Source organism: Melanerpes formicivorus, unplaced genomic scaffold (assembly GCF_026170545.1).
Source record: "Melanerpes formicivorus ecotype bairdi unplaced genomic scaffold, bMelFor1.0.p_v2 SCAF_122, whole genome shotgun sequence".
Classification (NCBI taxonomy): domain Eukaryota; kingdom Metazoa; phylum Chordata; class Aves; order Piciformes; family Picidae; genus Melanerpes; species Melanerpes formicivorus.
The window spans coordinates 502,801-515,786 of NW_027142474.1; the positions used below are offsets into that span (position 1 = coordinate 502,801).

The window sequence follows — 12,986 nt, forward strand, 5'->3', positions numbered from 1 at the left end:
GCGGAGGGAAGCCCCCATCCCCCCCGCCCTTCACTTTCACCAAGAGAAAAAAAAGGAGGGGGGGGGAGGGGGGCGGGAAGGTGGGTGCGGAGGGGAAGCGGGCTGGGGGCAGCCCCGGTGGCAGCGCCGTACGAGAGGCGGAGGAAGGGGAGGAGGAGGGAGGAGGAGGATCAGAAGAGGAGGAGGAGGAGGAGCTGCCGTGTGACCCGCACCGCTCCCAAACTTTAAAGTTTTTTTTAATCTGCCCCGAAAATCGCGAGCGGGCGCGGTGCGAGCGGAGGTCCGCGGCTGCGAGCGGAGAGGAGCGGAGGGCGCCGAACGAGCCGCGGAGAGCCAAGGGGAGGTGAGGGAGGAAGGAAGGAAGGGGGGGATCGCCCCTGCGACAACAACAACAACAGCAGCGGCAGCAGCAGCCACCGCCACCACTCCCCCCCTCCCCCAACTCCCTCCCCCACCACCCCCATCCCCCCCCCCAAAGCTGGGAGAGGATCGATACGATGCGCTGGAGAGCAAGGAGTCGGTGATCGCAGCGACACTGCTGTCACCAGCCGGCAGGACACAGGGGCGGGGGGGGCAGTGAGGAGCGGCACCAAAAGTCATCGCAACCTGAGAGGGACGGGGCGGGGGCGGGGGGGTGGGGGGGAGAAGAGAGACAGAAAAAAAAGCAAACTTCCTACCAATGGACAACAGGAAGTGACCACCACCAACAACGGGGAGTCTCTGCTGCGAGAAAAGAAGCTGCAAGACAAAGAAGAAGGAAGGAGAGGGTGAAAAAGACAAAACTGGCCGAGGTCTCCTCCTCGTGTGCCTGCGCCTTCCAGGAGGGGAGAACAAAAAGTCAGCTGGGAAGGGGAGACGGAGAAAGAGCAGCGGAAAAGGGAGACAGGATGGAGGAAGAGCTGAAGACAAGCGTGTGAAGATCAAGGCGGGTGAAGAGCGGAGCCACACAGGCAGAGCGCAGCGAAGAGAAAAGGGATAAGGGGGGAAAAAAGGCGGGGGGGGGGAGGAAAGCATCCACACGAAAAAGTTTCTCTTCCTCCTGGGAAGGAATTACTCACACGCACGGAGAAAGCAGATGCCTCGCTGAGAGAGACTTCTGGGGAGAAAAAGAGACGCCAGGAGTGAAGAGGAGGCAGGGTGATGTGAAGGAAAGAAGATATAAAGAAAAGAAGGAAAGGAGAGGGGGGGGAAATAACAAGGAGGAATAAAAGGAAAGGAAAAAAAGAAAGGAGAGGAATAAAATTAAAAAGAAGAAAAAAAAAACAACAAACCAAGGAGAAAAGAAAGGAAAATTAAAAGAAGAAAAGAGAAAGAGGAAGCCAAGGAGGGAAAAAAAAAAAAAAAAAAAAAAAAAAAAAAAAAAAAAAGGAAGAAAAAGAGAAGAAATAAAAGAGGGGGGGAAACGGAAGAGGAGAAAGAAAAAAAAGAAGGAAAAAAGGAAAAGGGGAAGGACAAAATAAAGGAAGAATTAAAGGAATAAGAAAAAAGAAAGGAAGAAAAGAGAGGGCAAAATGGATGAAAATTAAAGGAGAAAATAAAAGGAAGGAACACAACAAAAAATAAAGGAAAGGGAGGGGGGGAAAAAAGGAAGGCAGAAGAGCCCCCAGAAGGGCAGAGAAGCCAGGCGAGAGGAGCAGGAGCAAGCGGAGCAAATGCAGCGGAGAGGAGGGGAGGGAGGGGACAGGCAGCCGGACAGCCAGGCGAAGATGGTGACCTCCCCCAACAAGTGACCCTTGCACATATGTTGTGTAAAGTGTGTGCAGAAACAGAGCCCTCCTGCGCTCCGCGGCTCCGTGCCGCCGCCGCCGCTGCTGTTGCTGCTGTCGCCGCCGCCGGTGCCTCCTGCCACCACCACCACCTCCACCGCCGCCGCCACCGCCACCGCCGGTCCCGGGGAGCCGCACAGCGCTTTGCCGGAGCGCAGCGGCTAATTGCGGAGCCCTCGGCCGTCAATTTCCATATGCAGCCCGGAGCCCGTCGGAGCCCCGCTGGAGCCCCGCCAATCCGCGCCGGCCCCCGGCACCATTAATCGCCATGCATTATTCACCGGCGTAATTACCGAGCCCCATGCGCGCAGCCGCCCCAGCCCCGCCGCGCAGTCCCCGCCGCGCCGCGCACACCCCGCCCGGCTGAGCCCCCGCTCGCTCCCGCGCTCCCTCCCCGCTCGCTTGGCTGCTTAGCCTGCCTGCTTTTTTTTTTTCCTTCTCCCTCTTTTGCCTTTTTTCCCCTTTCCTCCCCACCCACCCACCCCCCCCCCCCGGACTTTTTTTTTCCTTGTTGCCCCTTTTTTGCCTTCTTCCCCTTCGGGTCATTTTTTAGCCTTCTTTTCCCTTTTTCAGCTCTTTTTTTTTTTTTTTGGCTTTTGCTTTTTCTCCCTTTTCTGCCTTCCCCTCTTTTTTTTTCTCCCCCCTTTTTTTTTTTCTCGCCCCCCCCTTTTTTTCTTTGCTTTCTCCACTCATTTTCCCTTTTATTTTCTTTTTGCTTTTTTACCTTCCCCCCTCCCTCTTTATTTTCTTTCTTTTTTTTCCCCCTTTTTTGCCTCTTCCCTTTCCCCCCCCCCCCTTATTTTTTAGGGTCTATTCCTGTCCTCTCCTTTTTTTTTTTATTTTTTGCTCCCCCCTTTTTTTTTTCCCTCATTTTTTCTCTTTTTTTTCTGTTCCCTCTTTTTTCTTTTTCCACGTTTTTCTTCCCCCTATATTTTTTTGCCTTTCCTCCCCTTTTGTGCTTTAGTTCCCCCCTGCCCCCATTTTTATCTTTTTCGTCTCCTTTTTTTTTTTCATTCCCCACCTTATTACTATTATCTGTTACCTTTCTTCTCCTCCTTTCCTTGCTTTTGCTTTCTGCAACTCGACTTTTATTTGCAAACAGTTATTTCCATCCACACACCCCCACCCCGCTCCTCCACCTCCCCTTCTTCCCTCCCAATTCCCCCCCACTCCTCCCCCCCCCCCCCCCCATTTCCACCTCCACGTCGCTGATGCCTGGGCAAGCAGCAGGCTCAGGACGGCTCAGTTAGCAGCAGCATGTCTCGGCGGAAGCAAGCCAAGCCCCAGCATCTCAAATCGGACCAGGAGCTGCAAGCCGAGGTAGTTTCCGAGCACGGTAAGAGCCTCCCCGGAGCTTCTCCTCTCTTGCTTCCTCCCTCCTTTTGTCAGCCGGCTTTGGGATGGATGGAGATGTTGGGAGGCTTTTGGTGCTGATGGTGACCGTGGGAGCGAAGTTACCCTGCGCCGGGAGAAACTGGAGGAGAATGGGAACTGGAGCAGCTGGGGAAACGCAGAAGTTCGCAGTTTAGCCAAGTTTCTGCAGCCCACCCCCCCCCTCGCTGAGCCCGTACCATCCCCTCCCAGCAGCTTCCTCCCCAAGAGCTTTTTCTCGCCGGTGGGGCTCGGTCCTTCCCTGCCCGGGAACCCGGCACCCCGGACCAGCGCTGCCGCCGCCGCCTCCTCCTCTCCTTCCTCTCCGCTCCTCTCCTTCTGCCTGTATTTTCGGGTATCCTTTTCCCCGCATCCCTCACCGGCAGCAGCCGGGCCCGGGCTGCCCTGCTCGGGACTGGGAGCCGCAGGGGCTCCCGCGGGGCTGGAGCGTAGCCCTGCTGCGGTGGCTTCCAGGGATTTCCTCCCCCCGCCCTGCCCCAGCACCCCAGGCTGCCCCACGCAAGCCGTCTCTGGGCAGCTCCCCCTGGGCTTTGGGCTGCTCCAGCCGCTCCCCCTCTCCAGATTGCCCCCGCTTTGGGGAGGGAAAATAATTCCATCATTTCAAGCTTTTTTTACTTGCCTTCCCCCTTCCGCCCGCGCGGCCGCGAGGATGATGATGAGGGGTGGTAGGTGACAACGAGCGTGCCACCGCCACCAGCCCCTGTCGCGACTGGAAGGGGGATTTGCTTCTTGCCCAGCCGCCATTCTCGCCCCCTTCCCCGCGCAACTTTGCCGTTCTGCATCGGGGGCTGCTAGCGAACAAGTGTCTCGCAACTGGGGAGCTGTGGGTTGGGAGCTTGGTTCCCACTCTGCTGGAATTTCTTTCTTTTTTTCCTTTTTTATTTTTGAGAAGCCAGCTGCAGGATTTTTTCCCCTTTTTTTTCCCCCCTTTCTTTCACATTTTTTGACAACGTATTTCCGATTTCCTTGGCAGTCCCTGGCATTGCGGGGTGCAAAGCCACGCCACAAACCCAGACTCAATTTTCTTAGGCTTTTCAAGTTGAGATCTTCCACTCGAAAGTTGTTTTTTTGGTTGGTTGGTTGGTTTTTTTGTTCTCCCCCTCTCCCCTTTTCCCCTTTTCCCGGAGCCCTTCAGCACCGCTCGCTGAAGCCTCAGCCGCGCTTGCTGCCCGCTCACCACCACTCGCTCAGCGTCTTGCCTAACCCAAGCGGGAGCCCCAATGTTTTCTGCTTGCCTTGTAGGCCCCTCGTAGGTCCACTCTGTCTTCTCCCCCACCCCCACCCCCCCCCCCCCCCGCCCTGCTCCTTTTCTTTCAGAGGAGGAAAAAAAGCCAGAAAAGCCCTTCTCCTGTTCCCAAACTCTAACGACTTCCAGTTGCGTCTGCGGGGAGAGCAAAGCAACCAAGCCGAAGACCGGGGAGGAATTTTTTTTGAGGGGGGTGGGGGGCTATTGTATCTGAACTTTACAGCCCCGAAGCTTAAAGGCAGCGTGAATCCACTTCATCAGGTCAAAACATCTGTCAGGCTGGCGAATCGTTAGAGCCTCCTGCTCCTTCCCAAGCTTTTTCGGTCGGTTTTCATTTGGGGTGGGGGGGAGCTAGGGAGCGAGTCCCAAGCTGCCCAGGGCTGGGCTGCTGCTGGGGCTGCCGGTCCAGGAAAAGGCCACTTGGGCGTTGGGAGAGAGAGGCAGCCAGGGACAAGCTTCCTCCTGTCACAGCGTAGCAGTGAGGCAGCACAGCCCCAAACCCATGATGATTTCTGTGGCTTTTTTTTTTGTCCCTTCAGTAGCAGTGTGGAACACAGATGAACCCGGGCAAAGCGGGGGGGGTGGGGGGGGAGGTTGGTTGTTTTAATGGCAATTAGCATTTTATGATGTCAAGGAGGTTGGCTGAGCTCAGTCTCTGCTGGGGTGGGGTCCGAGCTGGAAGAATTTCTGCCTAGAATTAACAAACTTTTAGTTCATCTGAAGCCATCTCGGTGTAGAAGGAAAAAGGAGGGAAAAAAAAAACCCAAGCCGAACCTCCCTGGAATCAGCAGATGCAATTGAGTTATTTTATGATGCCAACCAACTCGGTTTCTGCTGGGGGGGCGGGGGTGGTGTCCTTAGGTTTTCGGAAAGTTTGGGAGGCTCTGGAATCCGTTTCAGCACAGGGGGAGAAGTGAATTCCTTCAGGAAGCAGTGGTGGAAAGGGGATGAGGAGAGGCAGGCGGCGGAGAGCGGGTGTTGTAATGACAATTAATATTTTAATGAGAATTAGCATTTCGGTGACAGTCAGCGTTTGAGGGAGAATTGCTGCTTTTAGCCAGGGCAGAAACAAACCTCTCCTGAGCCCAGGTCCTGCCGGGGTGGGCTCCTGGGTTCGAGAATTTCATCAGTGGGAAGGATGAACTTTGAGCTGATTTTGGAGTCGGTTCAGCACAGGAGGAGAAGAAATTCCTTCAGAACCAGAACCTTCCGTGTGCAAAATACCTTAGGGAGAGGCAAGCAGAGGGGAAGGGAGCATTTATTCGAGTGGGAATTGAGCATTGAGTGGGAATCGAGCAGTCCTTTTAGTGGGAATTCAGGGGTTTAGTGGGAATTCAGGATTTCAGTAGGAAATTAGTATTTCAGTGGGCATTAATATCTACTTTAGTGGGAATTCAAGATCTATTTTAGTGGGCATTCAGGATTTTAGTGGGAATTTAGCATTTCAGTGGGCATTAATATCTACTTTAGTGGGAATTCAGGATCTATTTTAGTGGGAATTTAGGATTTTAGTGGGAATTTAGCATTTCAGTGGGCACTAATATCTACTTTAGTGGGAATTCAGGATCTATTTTAATAGGAATTCAGGATTTCAGTGGGCATTCATATCTATTTTAGTGGCCACTTAGGATCTGGTTTAATGGGAATTCAGGATTTTAGTGGGAATTTAGTAGTTTAGTGGGCATTAATATCTATTTTAATGGGAATTCAGGATTTTAGTGGGCATTTAGGATCTGTTGTAATGGGAATTCGGGATTTTAGTGGGAGTTCAGTCTTTATTGTAGTGGGAGTTTAGTCTTTATTTTAGTGGGAATCAATCTTTATTTTTAGTGGGAATTTAGGCATTTTTAACGAGAATTGCTCCTTTTTTATAATGCCAACAACATTTCCTGAGCCCAGCTGCTGCCGGGGTGGGGGTCCCGAGCTCGGAGAATTCCTGACCCAGCCCTCAGAAACTTCTTCTCTTTTTTTTTCCCCTCCCTCTCTTTTATTTTTTCCTCTTCATTTGAAGCCATCTCAGCACAAGAATAAAACCCAAATCCCAGCTCCTTCCTCGCACCACTCCTGGCGAGTTCATAAACTGGGGAGAGAAGGGAGGGAGGGAGCGAGGAGGAGGAGGAGGTGGGGGGGAGAGAAGAGAGGGGGGGAAAAAAAAATCCTAAATTGTTAAAGTAGGTTTTTTGTTTTGTTGTTTTTTTTCTTTTTGGGGGGGGGATGGGGGTGGGTTTTTTTTCCCCCCTCCCTGTGAATCTTATCTCCGTAGCCATGTCAGCCGAGATTAGAACAAGAGATATGCTAAAAAGAAACGCTTGCATATGGTGGCTAGATTAAGGACAAAGAATCTTTTTGTCATGGAAATCGTTTTGGGGTTGGGGGTTTGGGGTTGGGGGGGGGTTGGGGGTTTTTTTCGGTTTAAGAGTTTTGTTGGGTTGGTTTTTTTTTTCCACACCCCCCCCCCCCTTTTTTTTTTTTTAGCGGAGGGGGGGTCGGGTCGGGAAGGGAAGGGAAGGGAGGTTTTGTTTTGTTTACTTCGCCACCTAGAATTTCTCACACTTGGTTTGTTTTGTATCGCACTCAATGACTACACGGATCAAATGAATGGATTTATTCCTCGCCGAACGAGGGGGACAGCCTTGCCGTCAAAAGGACTACATTGCATCCCCGCGAGGAATTCTGAAAGCGTTATTCTTGCGGCCCCCTGAATGGCACAAAATCGCCTTTCACAGCGGCCCCCAAACGCAACAATGTCAATACTTTCCCCCTTTTATTTCCCCCCCTTTTATTTCCTCCCCTCCTTTCCCCCTCGAGCTTTTAAAGGAGGCTGTTCCCCCCCCTCCCCACCCCCCAAAAAAAAACAAACCAAACCGCTGTGATTTGATTTTTTTAAAGTAGTATTATTATTATTTACCTTTTTTTTCTTCTCCCCCCCTTTATTTTTCCCAACCATATTTTAAAGGACGAGAAAGCCAAACCCTGCCTGGTGCTGCTGGGTAGTAACAAGCTGGAGCAAGGTGCTGCAGGCTGTGCACTTTTAGGAGGGGGGGGTGGGGTGGTGGGGGGCTAGCAGGCAAGGAGTTAAGGGCGGGGGGGGGGCTGTGTCTCCAGAGCACACAAGCCTCACGCACATCCTCTCCACCTTGTATTTGGGTTGCCCTAATTCTCCTCGGCTTGCCCTAGAGCTGTGGCATTTGATTTATTCCCTTTTTGGTTTCTTTCTTTCCCCCCGCACCCCTCCCGTGCTGAAATGGCTTCAGAGGAACGAAAAGTTTGGAATTCTGGTGAGAAATCCTCCAGCCTAGGAGGATTCCCCCACCCCGGCAGAAAGAGAGCTTCTTGGCATCACCACCCCCCAATTCTCATTAAAATGCTCATTCTCCTCTCCACTCCTCGCCTCCATCAATGCAATTTTTGTTTTCCACTCTTTCTTCAGGAATTTCCTTTTCCCCTCTGCTGCAGCGGCTCCGAATCATTTACAAGTTTATCATCCCAGTGATAATAAATCCTTAAACCCTGGGAGCCCACCCCAGCAGAGACTGGGCTCGGCAAACCTTGTTGACATCACAAAATGCTCATTCTCATTACAATACTAATTAATTCTCCTCTGCTTGCCTCTATTAAGGTATTCTGTTCTTTTTTTTTTTCCCACTGGTTTCTGAAGGAATTTCCTTTCTCTCTCTCTCTCCAGAGCTGGCTCCAAATCATTTTACAAATCTATCATTCCAGGGATAAATTCTTAAACCTAGGAGCCCACCAGAGCCTTATGGACAGCATGAAATGCTAATTCTCATCACCACCCCAATGAATGGGGTTTTATTAGAAGTATTTTTATCATTATTTTACATTCCAATTTCGATTTCCTGAGCCCAGTTTCTGCTGCATGGGCTCCCAGGTCTAAGAATCTGTCTCTACTTGCCAGTGATTATAAACTTTAAGGTGCTCTGAAATCCGCTTCAGTAGAGAAAATAAAGAAGAAATCCTTTCAGAAACAGAGTTAAAAAGGAAATTAATTAATCTATTAAGAGAGGCAAGCAGAGGAGAATTAATATTGCAGCTTTTGAGGTCCAGATCTAAGGAGCTCCTCACATCCCCTGAATTAAAATCCTCCTCTGCTCAGCCCTGCCTGCGCCTCCGCGCTGGTCCCAGCAGCGGTCAGCACAGGGCCCCAGCTCCTCAGCTCATTTTGCAACGCTCCCTCCCCCCCCCCCCAAATCCGTTTGCAGAGTGCAGGAGGATTTGGGCTCTTGTGGAAGGCAAAGCACCTGGGCAGTGTGGCCTGGGAGGTGTTTGGCTCTGGGGGCTTGCAGGGTGTGGAGCTCTGGGGGCTGGGGAGTTGTGTGGCTGCGATGCGCTGGGTGCAGCCTTCAGACTGATTTGGCATCATCCAAGGTGGGAAGCTGTTGTCAGCCCAAGGTGAAGCAAGTGGAGCTCGTAATTTAATTAATGAGGTCGTGTTTAATATCAGGTTTTATGAGACTGAGCATTTAAACAAGGGAAGGGTCCCATAAATATCATCCCGGGGCGTTCACGGTGGCAAGGGGGGAGGTAGAGTGGAAGGGAGACGTCAGGCCGGGCTCGAAGTGAATCGGTGCCAGCAGAACTCCGGTGCAAAGCTTGCCACAGAAGTATTGGAAGCAGAATTATCAGAATAAATGATTTTTAGAGGCCGTTTGTGCTGCAGAGTGGCAGAGCTGCAGCCAAGTGTGCAGGGCAAGCGTGGCGGTGGTGGCAGTGGTGGTGAGAAACTGTTTGGAAAGCAGAAGATGATTAGCAAGGTCATCAGCTCCAGATTTGTGCTGGGAATGGTTTGGAGATTATTTGTAGGTGAAAAAAAAAAAAAAGGGAAGGGAGGGGAAGACATTTTACAGGATAATTCAGGAGTGTGAAGAGGCAGCGATGTGTGCCAGGAATAACTGCAGTGCAAAAGAGTGAACAAAAGGTTCCTCTTTAAAAGAAGAAAAGCCAAAGCACCGCTTCGAGGTGGCTAAAGGAGGAGATGTGCTGGGAAATGGTTTTCCTGCAGCAGCAGCAGCAGCAGCAGGATGAGTGCCTGCAGCACCAAATCCTCTCAGTTTCTCAGGGCGGTGCTTTTTTAAAGGGCTGGAATTCCATGTCTGAGCCACTCCAGCAGATGACAAACGGATCGGAATTCCAGGCACCGGGGCACACGCTCCTGTGAATTCGGATATGAAAATTGCCGTGGCTGCGGGATTTGGGTAGCTGCAAAGCCAGGGAATCGTGGAAGAGGGCTCTCAGAGCCTGGCTGCTGCTGAGGGGCTGCTGAGAATTGCTGCTTTGGGACTTTTCTGATGCCGAGTGGGCGGCAAAGATGCATCAGGGTTGAGGCGGAGGTGGGAAGGATACCTTGGAAGTGAGCCCTGCCGCGGTCGTTTCCTCACCTGCCTGCTTCTGCAATCATTTTATTGGGGGGAAATATCAAACCTGGCCCTCCTCCCTCTCCCCACTTCTCAATATCTAAACTTCGTGGAGCTTGCCTCTTCCCCCCCACCCCCCCCACCCCCAATACTGGGAAAAGAGAGTTTTGAGCAGCTGGTGCCTGCAGCAAATACTCTCCTGGAGAGTGTGGGATGCAGCAGGCAGCTTCCTGTCCTCACCCTACCTGCAGCAATAAAATCACAGCGGCTTTGGGAGGCTAGCTGCAAGAAGAATAAGTACATAGAGACAATTGCCCACGTTGCTTATACCCCCAGCCTGTACAACTTGGCAGCTGGCAGGGAAGATAAAACTGGGGCTGGGTTTTGTGCTTGTTGGGTTTTTTTCCCTCCCACCATGCTCAGGGTGAAGAGGAATTTATTTATTTATTTAGCGGAAGGAAAAAGGGCAAATAAATATTGCCAGAAATTGTCCAGTCGGGCCCAAACAGGGATGGAAAGTTTTGTGTCAACAGTGATGCTGACAAGGGACAGAGACAAAACATTCAAAGCAGCCAAGGCTGTGTTTAAAAACAGTTCGGTGGAGGAGATCGACCTTTGAGGAAGGTCCCTCCCGACCCGGCCCAATCTGTTTGGGACTCTGCTAGGGAAGAATGTTTGGGCTGAGGACGGAGCTCCGACCGTCAGCCACTGTGCTGAGGAAAACAGGCAAAACTGGGTCAGGCTTCGACCTGCTGGTGCCGATCTCGAAGCCTTTCCCTCTCCTGAAGCAGGGATTGAAGCTCTGTTTGAGTGGTGGGGGTTTATTTAGGGGGGGGGGGGGGGAGGTGGATGGTGTGGAGGAAATGTTGGGAGGTGTTGGTTCGAATTGTTTGTACCTAAAGCAGTTGAGATGTGTGCAGGTAGCTGGTGAAGATTCCCTCTTGTCAAGGGGAAGAGGAACAGACAAAAGGCATTGAAAAATAATAACACTAATGATAAAAAGGAGGTGGCATAAAAAATAACCTAAATAACTAAAAAAGAGCAAAGCCACTCAATGGCTACAGATCTTCAGTGCCATTTCTGAAAATCAATTGAGTCCTGGGAAGATTTTTCCGGTTGCTTTTCCCCTCCCTTTGATTTGTTGAGTGCTAAGCAGCTCTGATGAGTGTCCCTCAGCCAAGCACTTCTGCTTGGGAGCAAACCAGGTCCGGCCTGGCCTCCGGAGGGTCAGATCCTGACACATTTCCTCCCCAAAAACCACGCAGGAGATAAATCCTTGTGTTAGTGTTTCAGCTGTAAAAGGAGAGGAATTTGCTAGATGGACATCTGATGGGTTTCAAAGAAGCCAATCTACCTTTGCAGCAGTAAAAAATATGATTCAGTTGCACATTTTTGGTGTAAAAGGCCAAAATTTCCTCTCCCCTACCCCTTGCCAAATTTCCCACTTGAAATATTCACCAGCATAATTTTTTAAAGGGGAATCTGGGGCCAAATCTACAGGTTTGTGATACTCCTGGTTCACTTCCAGTGCTGCTGGGCATGGAGTGCATTGCTTCTGGCCACGGCAAATTGCCCTTCCCAAGTGGTTAAGAGATGCTAGGAAACCATTGTGGAAAACTCTTTCTTTCCTTTTTTTTACCTTTGAGGGTTTGGGGTTTTTTTTTTCCTTTGAGTTGAAAAAGGGCAAAACAGTGGAGTCAAGAGCAGTCTTTATTTCCTTGCTGTAGTTAGGGCAGGGAGTGTTGGAGTGGATGAGCTCCCGAGGCTCCTTCCAACCTAAGCCAGGCTATGATACGCGCAGCGAGGACGCTTGGACCCACGCTGACTAGGGGCTAAGCTAAGTCTTTAGCAACAGCCCTTCTGAAACTCTTATCTCCAGCCTTTATCGCTGGTTTCCTCTCCTACCCACGCACCTTTCACTGCTTCTCCCCCACACCCAAATCTGCGCCCTGTCGCTGGCTGGAAAAGCATCCCAGGATCTTAGGGGTTGGAAGGGACCTCCAGAGATCACCGACTCCAAACCCAGTCCCCCGCCCCCGGCCGGAGCAGGACCATAGAACCCAGCGCAGGTCGCACAGGACTGCATCCAGATGGGGCTTGAGAAAGTCTCCAGAGAAGGAGACTCCACAACCTCTCCGAGCAGCTCTCTGTGACCCCCCACAAACATCCAAGCTTTCGATGGTGCAGAGAGCCAGAGGCACACCAGAATATTTGGAGAGGCTGCTGACCTTCCAGCTGGCCAAAAGGTGGCCACGAAGCGTGGGGTGCAGGTGGCTGGAAGCTGCTGCGGGAGCTGAGCTGAGGAGAGGAGGTGGTGGAGTTGCAGAGTTGCGAGCACAGCTTCGGCGGGGCCTGTCCCCGAGGGTGGGTAGTTAGAAGTGCTTTGACAAGGCTTGCTGATTTAACCTTTGCCTGCTTTGCCCTGCCAGGGGTGGCCACTAGATGTCAAGCTCATAATACAATTAGGAGCTGTGTGCGGTTGACCTTGGCAGCAGGGCTTACCCCCACTGGCGTGCGCGGTGTTAACACTGGAGCCGGGTGTTAAACCGGGAGATCCCCTCCCAGTTGGCTCCAGGGCTGCTCCGGGGGCTTATCGAATGCCCATCTCGTTCAGCGCAAGTGTTTACAGCTCTTAAAGAAGGGGGTGTGGGGGTGTGGGGTGTGTGTCAAACCCCGTAAAGCAGAAAGGTTTCGCTTTGTGAAGCTCCGCATCTTGAGCTGCTTAATTAACCCTGCGGGTGCCGCGGTAATGTTAGTTTCGTTTAATCAACGCCCGACTTGCTTGTTTGTGTGTTGCAGGAGGTGCCTCCTCCCGGCGCTGTTTGTTTTATCGTTTCGTGGTTGTAGAAACCGTGCCCGGAGCTGGGGAAGGCCGGGGGCTAACGAATTCGTTCAGCTCTCTCCGTGCTTTGCTGCATTCGCGAGGGAAGGGGACGGGGAACGGAGCAGGGCGAGCGGCGCGGCCGGCACCAAAGCGTCGCTCTGGCACCAAGCACCCCTGCCCGTGAGTAGTTTTTCACTCAAAGGAGTAGCCTCATGGAGTGCAGCGCTCAGAAGTCCGGCTCTGGAGATTCTTAGGAGGTGCGGGATTGGGCCCTCCCCCTTTGGCTTCTCTCCTGTGAGCCTCCAAAGGCGAAACGCCGGCGCTGCTGCTGCGGTGGTTCAGAGGGTGGCCGGCTCCGTTCTGCAGGGTGGTGGAGTGTGAGACCC

At 52.0% G+C, this 12,986-nt stretch overlaps 1 protein-coding gene across 1 annotated transcript in view; it reads left to right on the plus strand.

Annotated features, from left to right (window-relative positions):
• The first annotated feature begins 1,377 nt into the window (after positions 1–1,377).
• SALL3 (spalt like transcription factor 3) overlaps positions 1,378–12,986 on the plus strand; it is a 34,071-nt gene continuing 22,462 nt past the window's right edge. The window contains 1 exon segment of the mRNA XM_068167702.1: positions 1,378–3,102. Within this exon segment, the coding sequence (XP_068023803.1) occupies positions 3,024–3,102 (79 nt within the window). The 5' untranslated portion in view covers positions 1,378–3,023.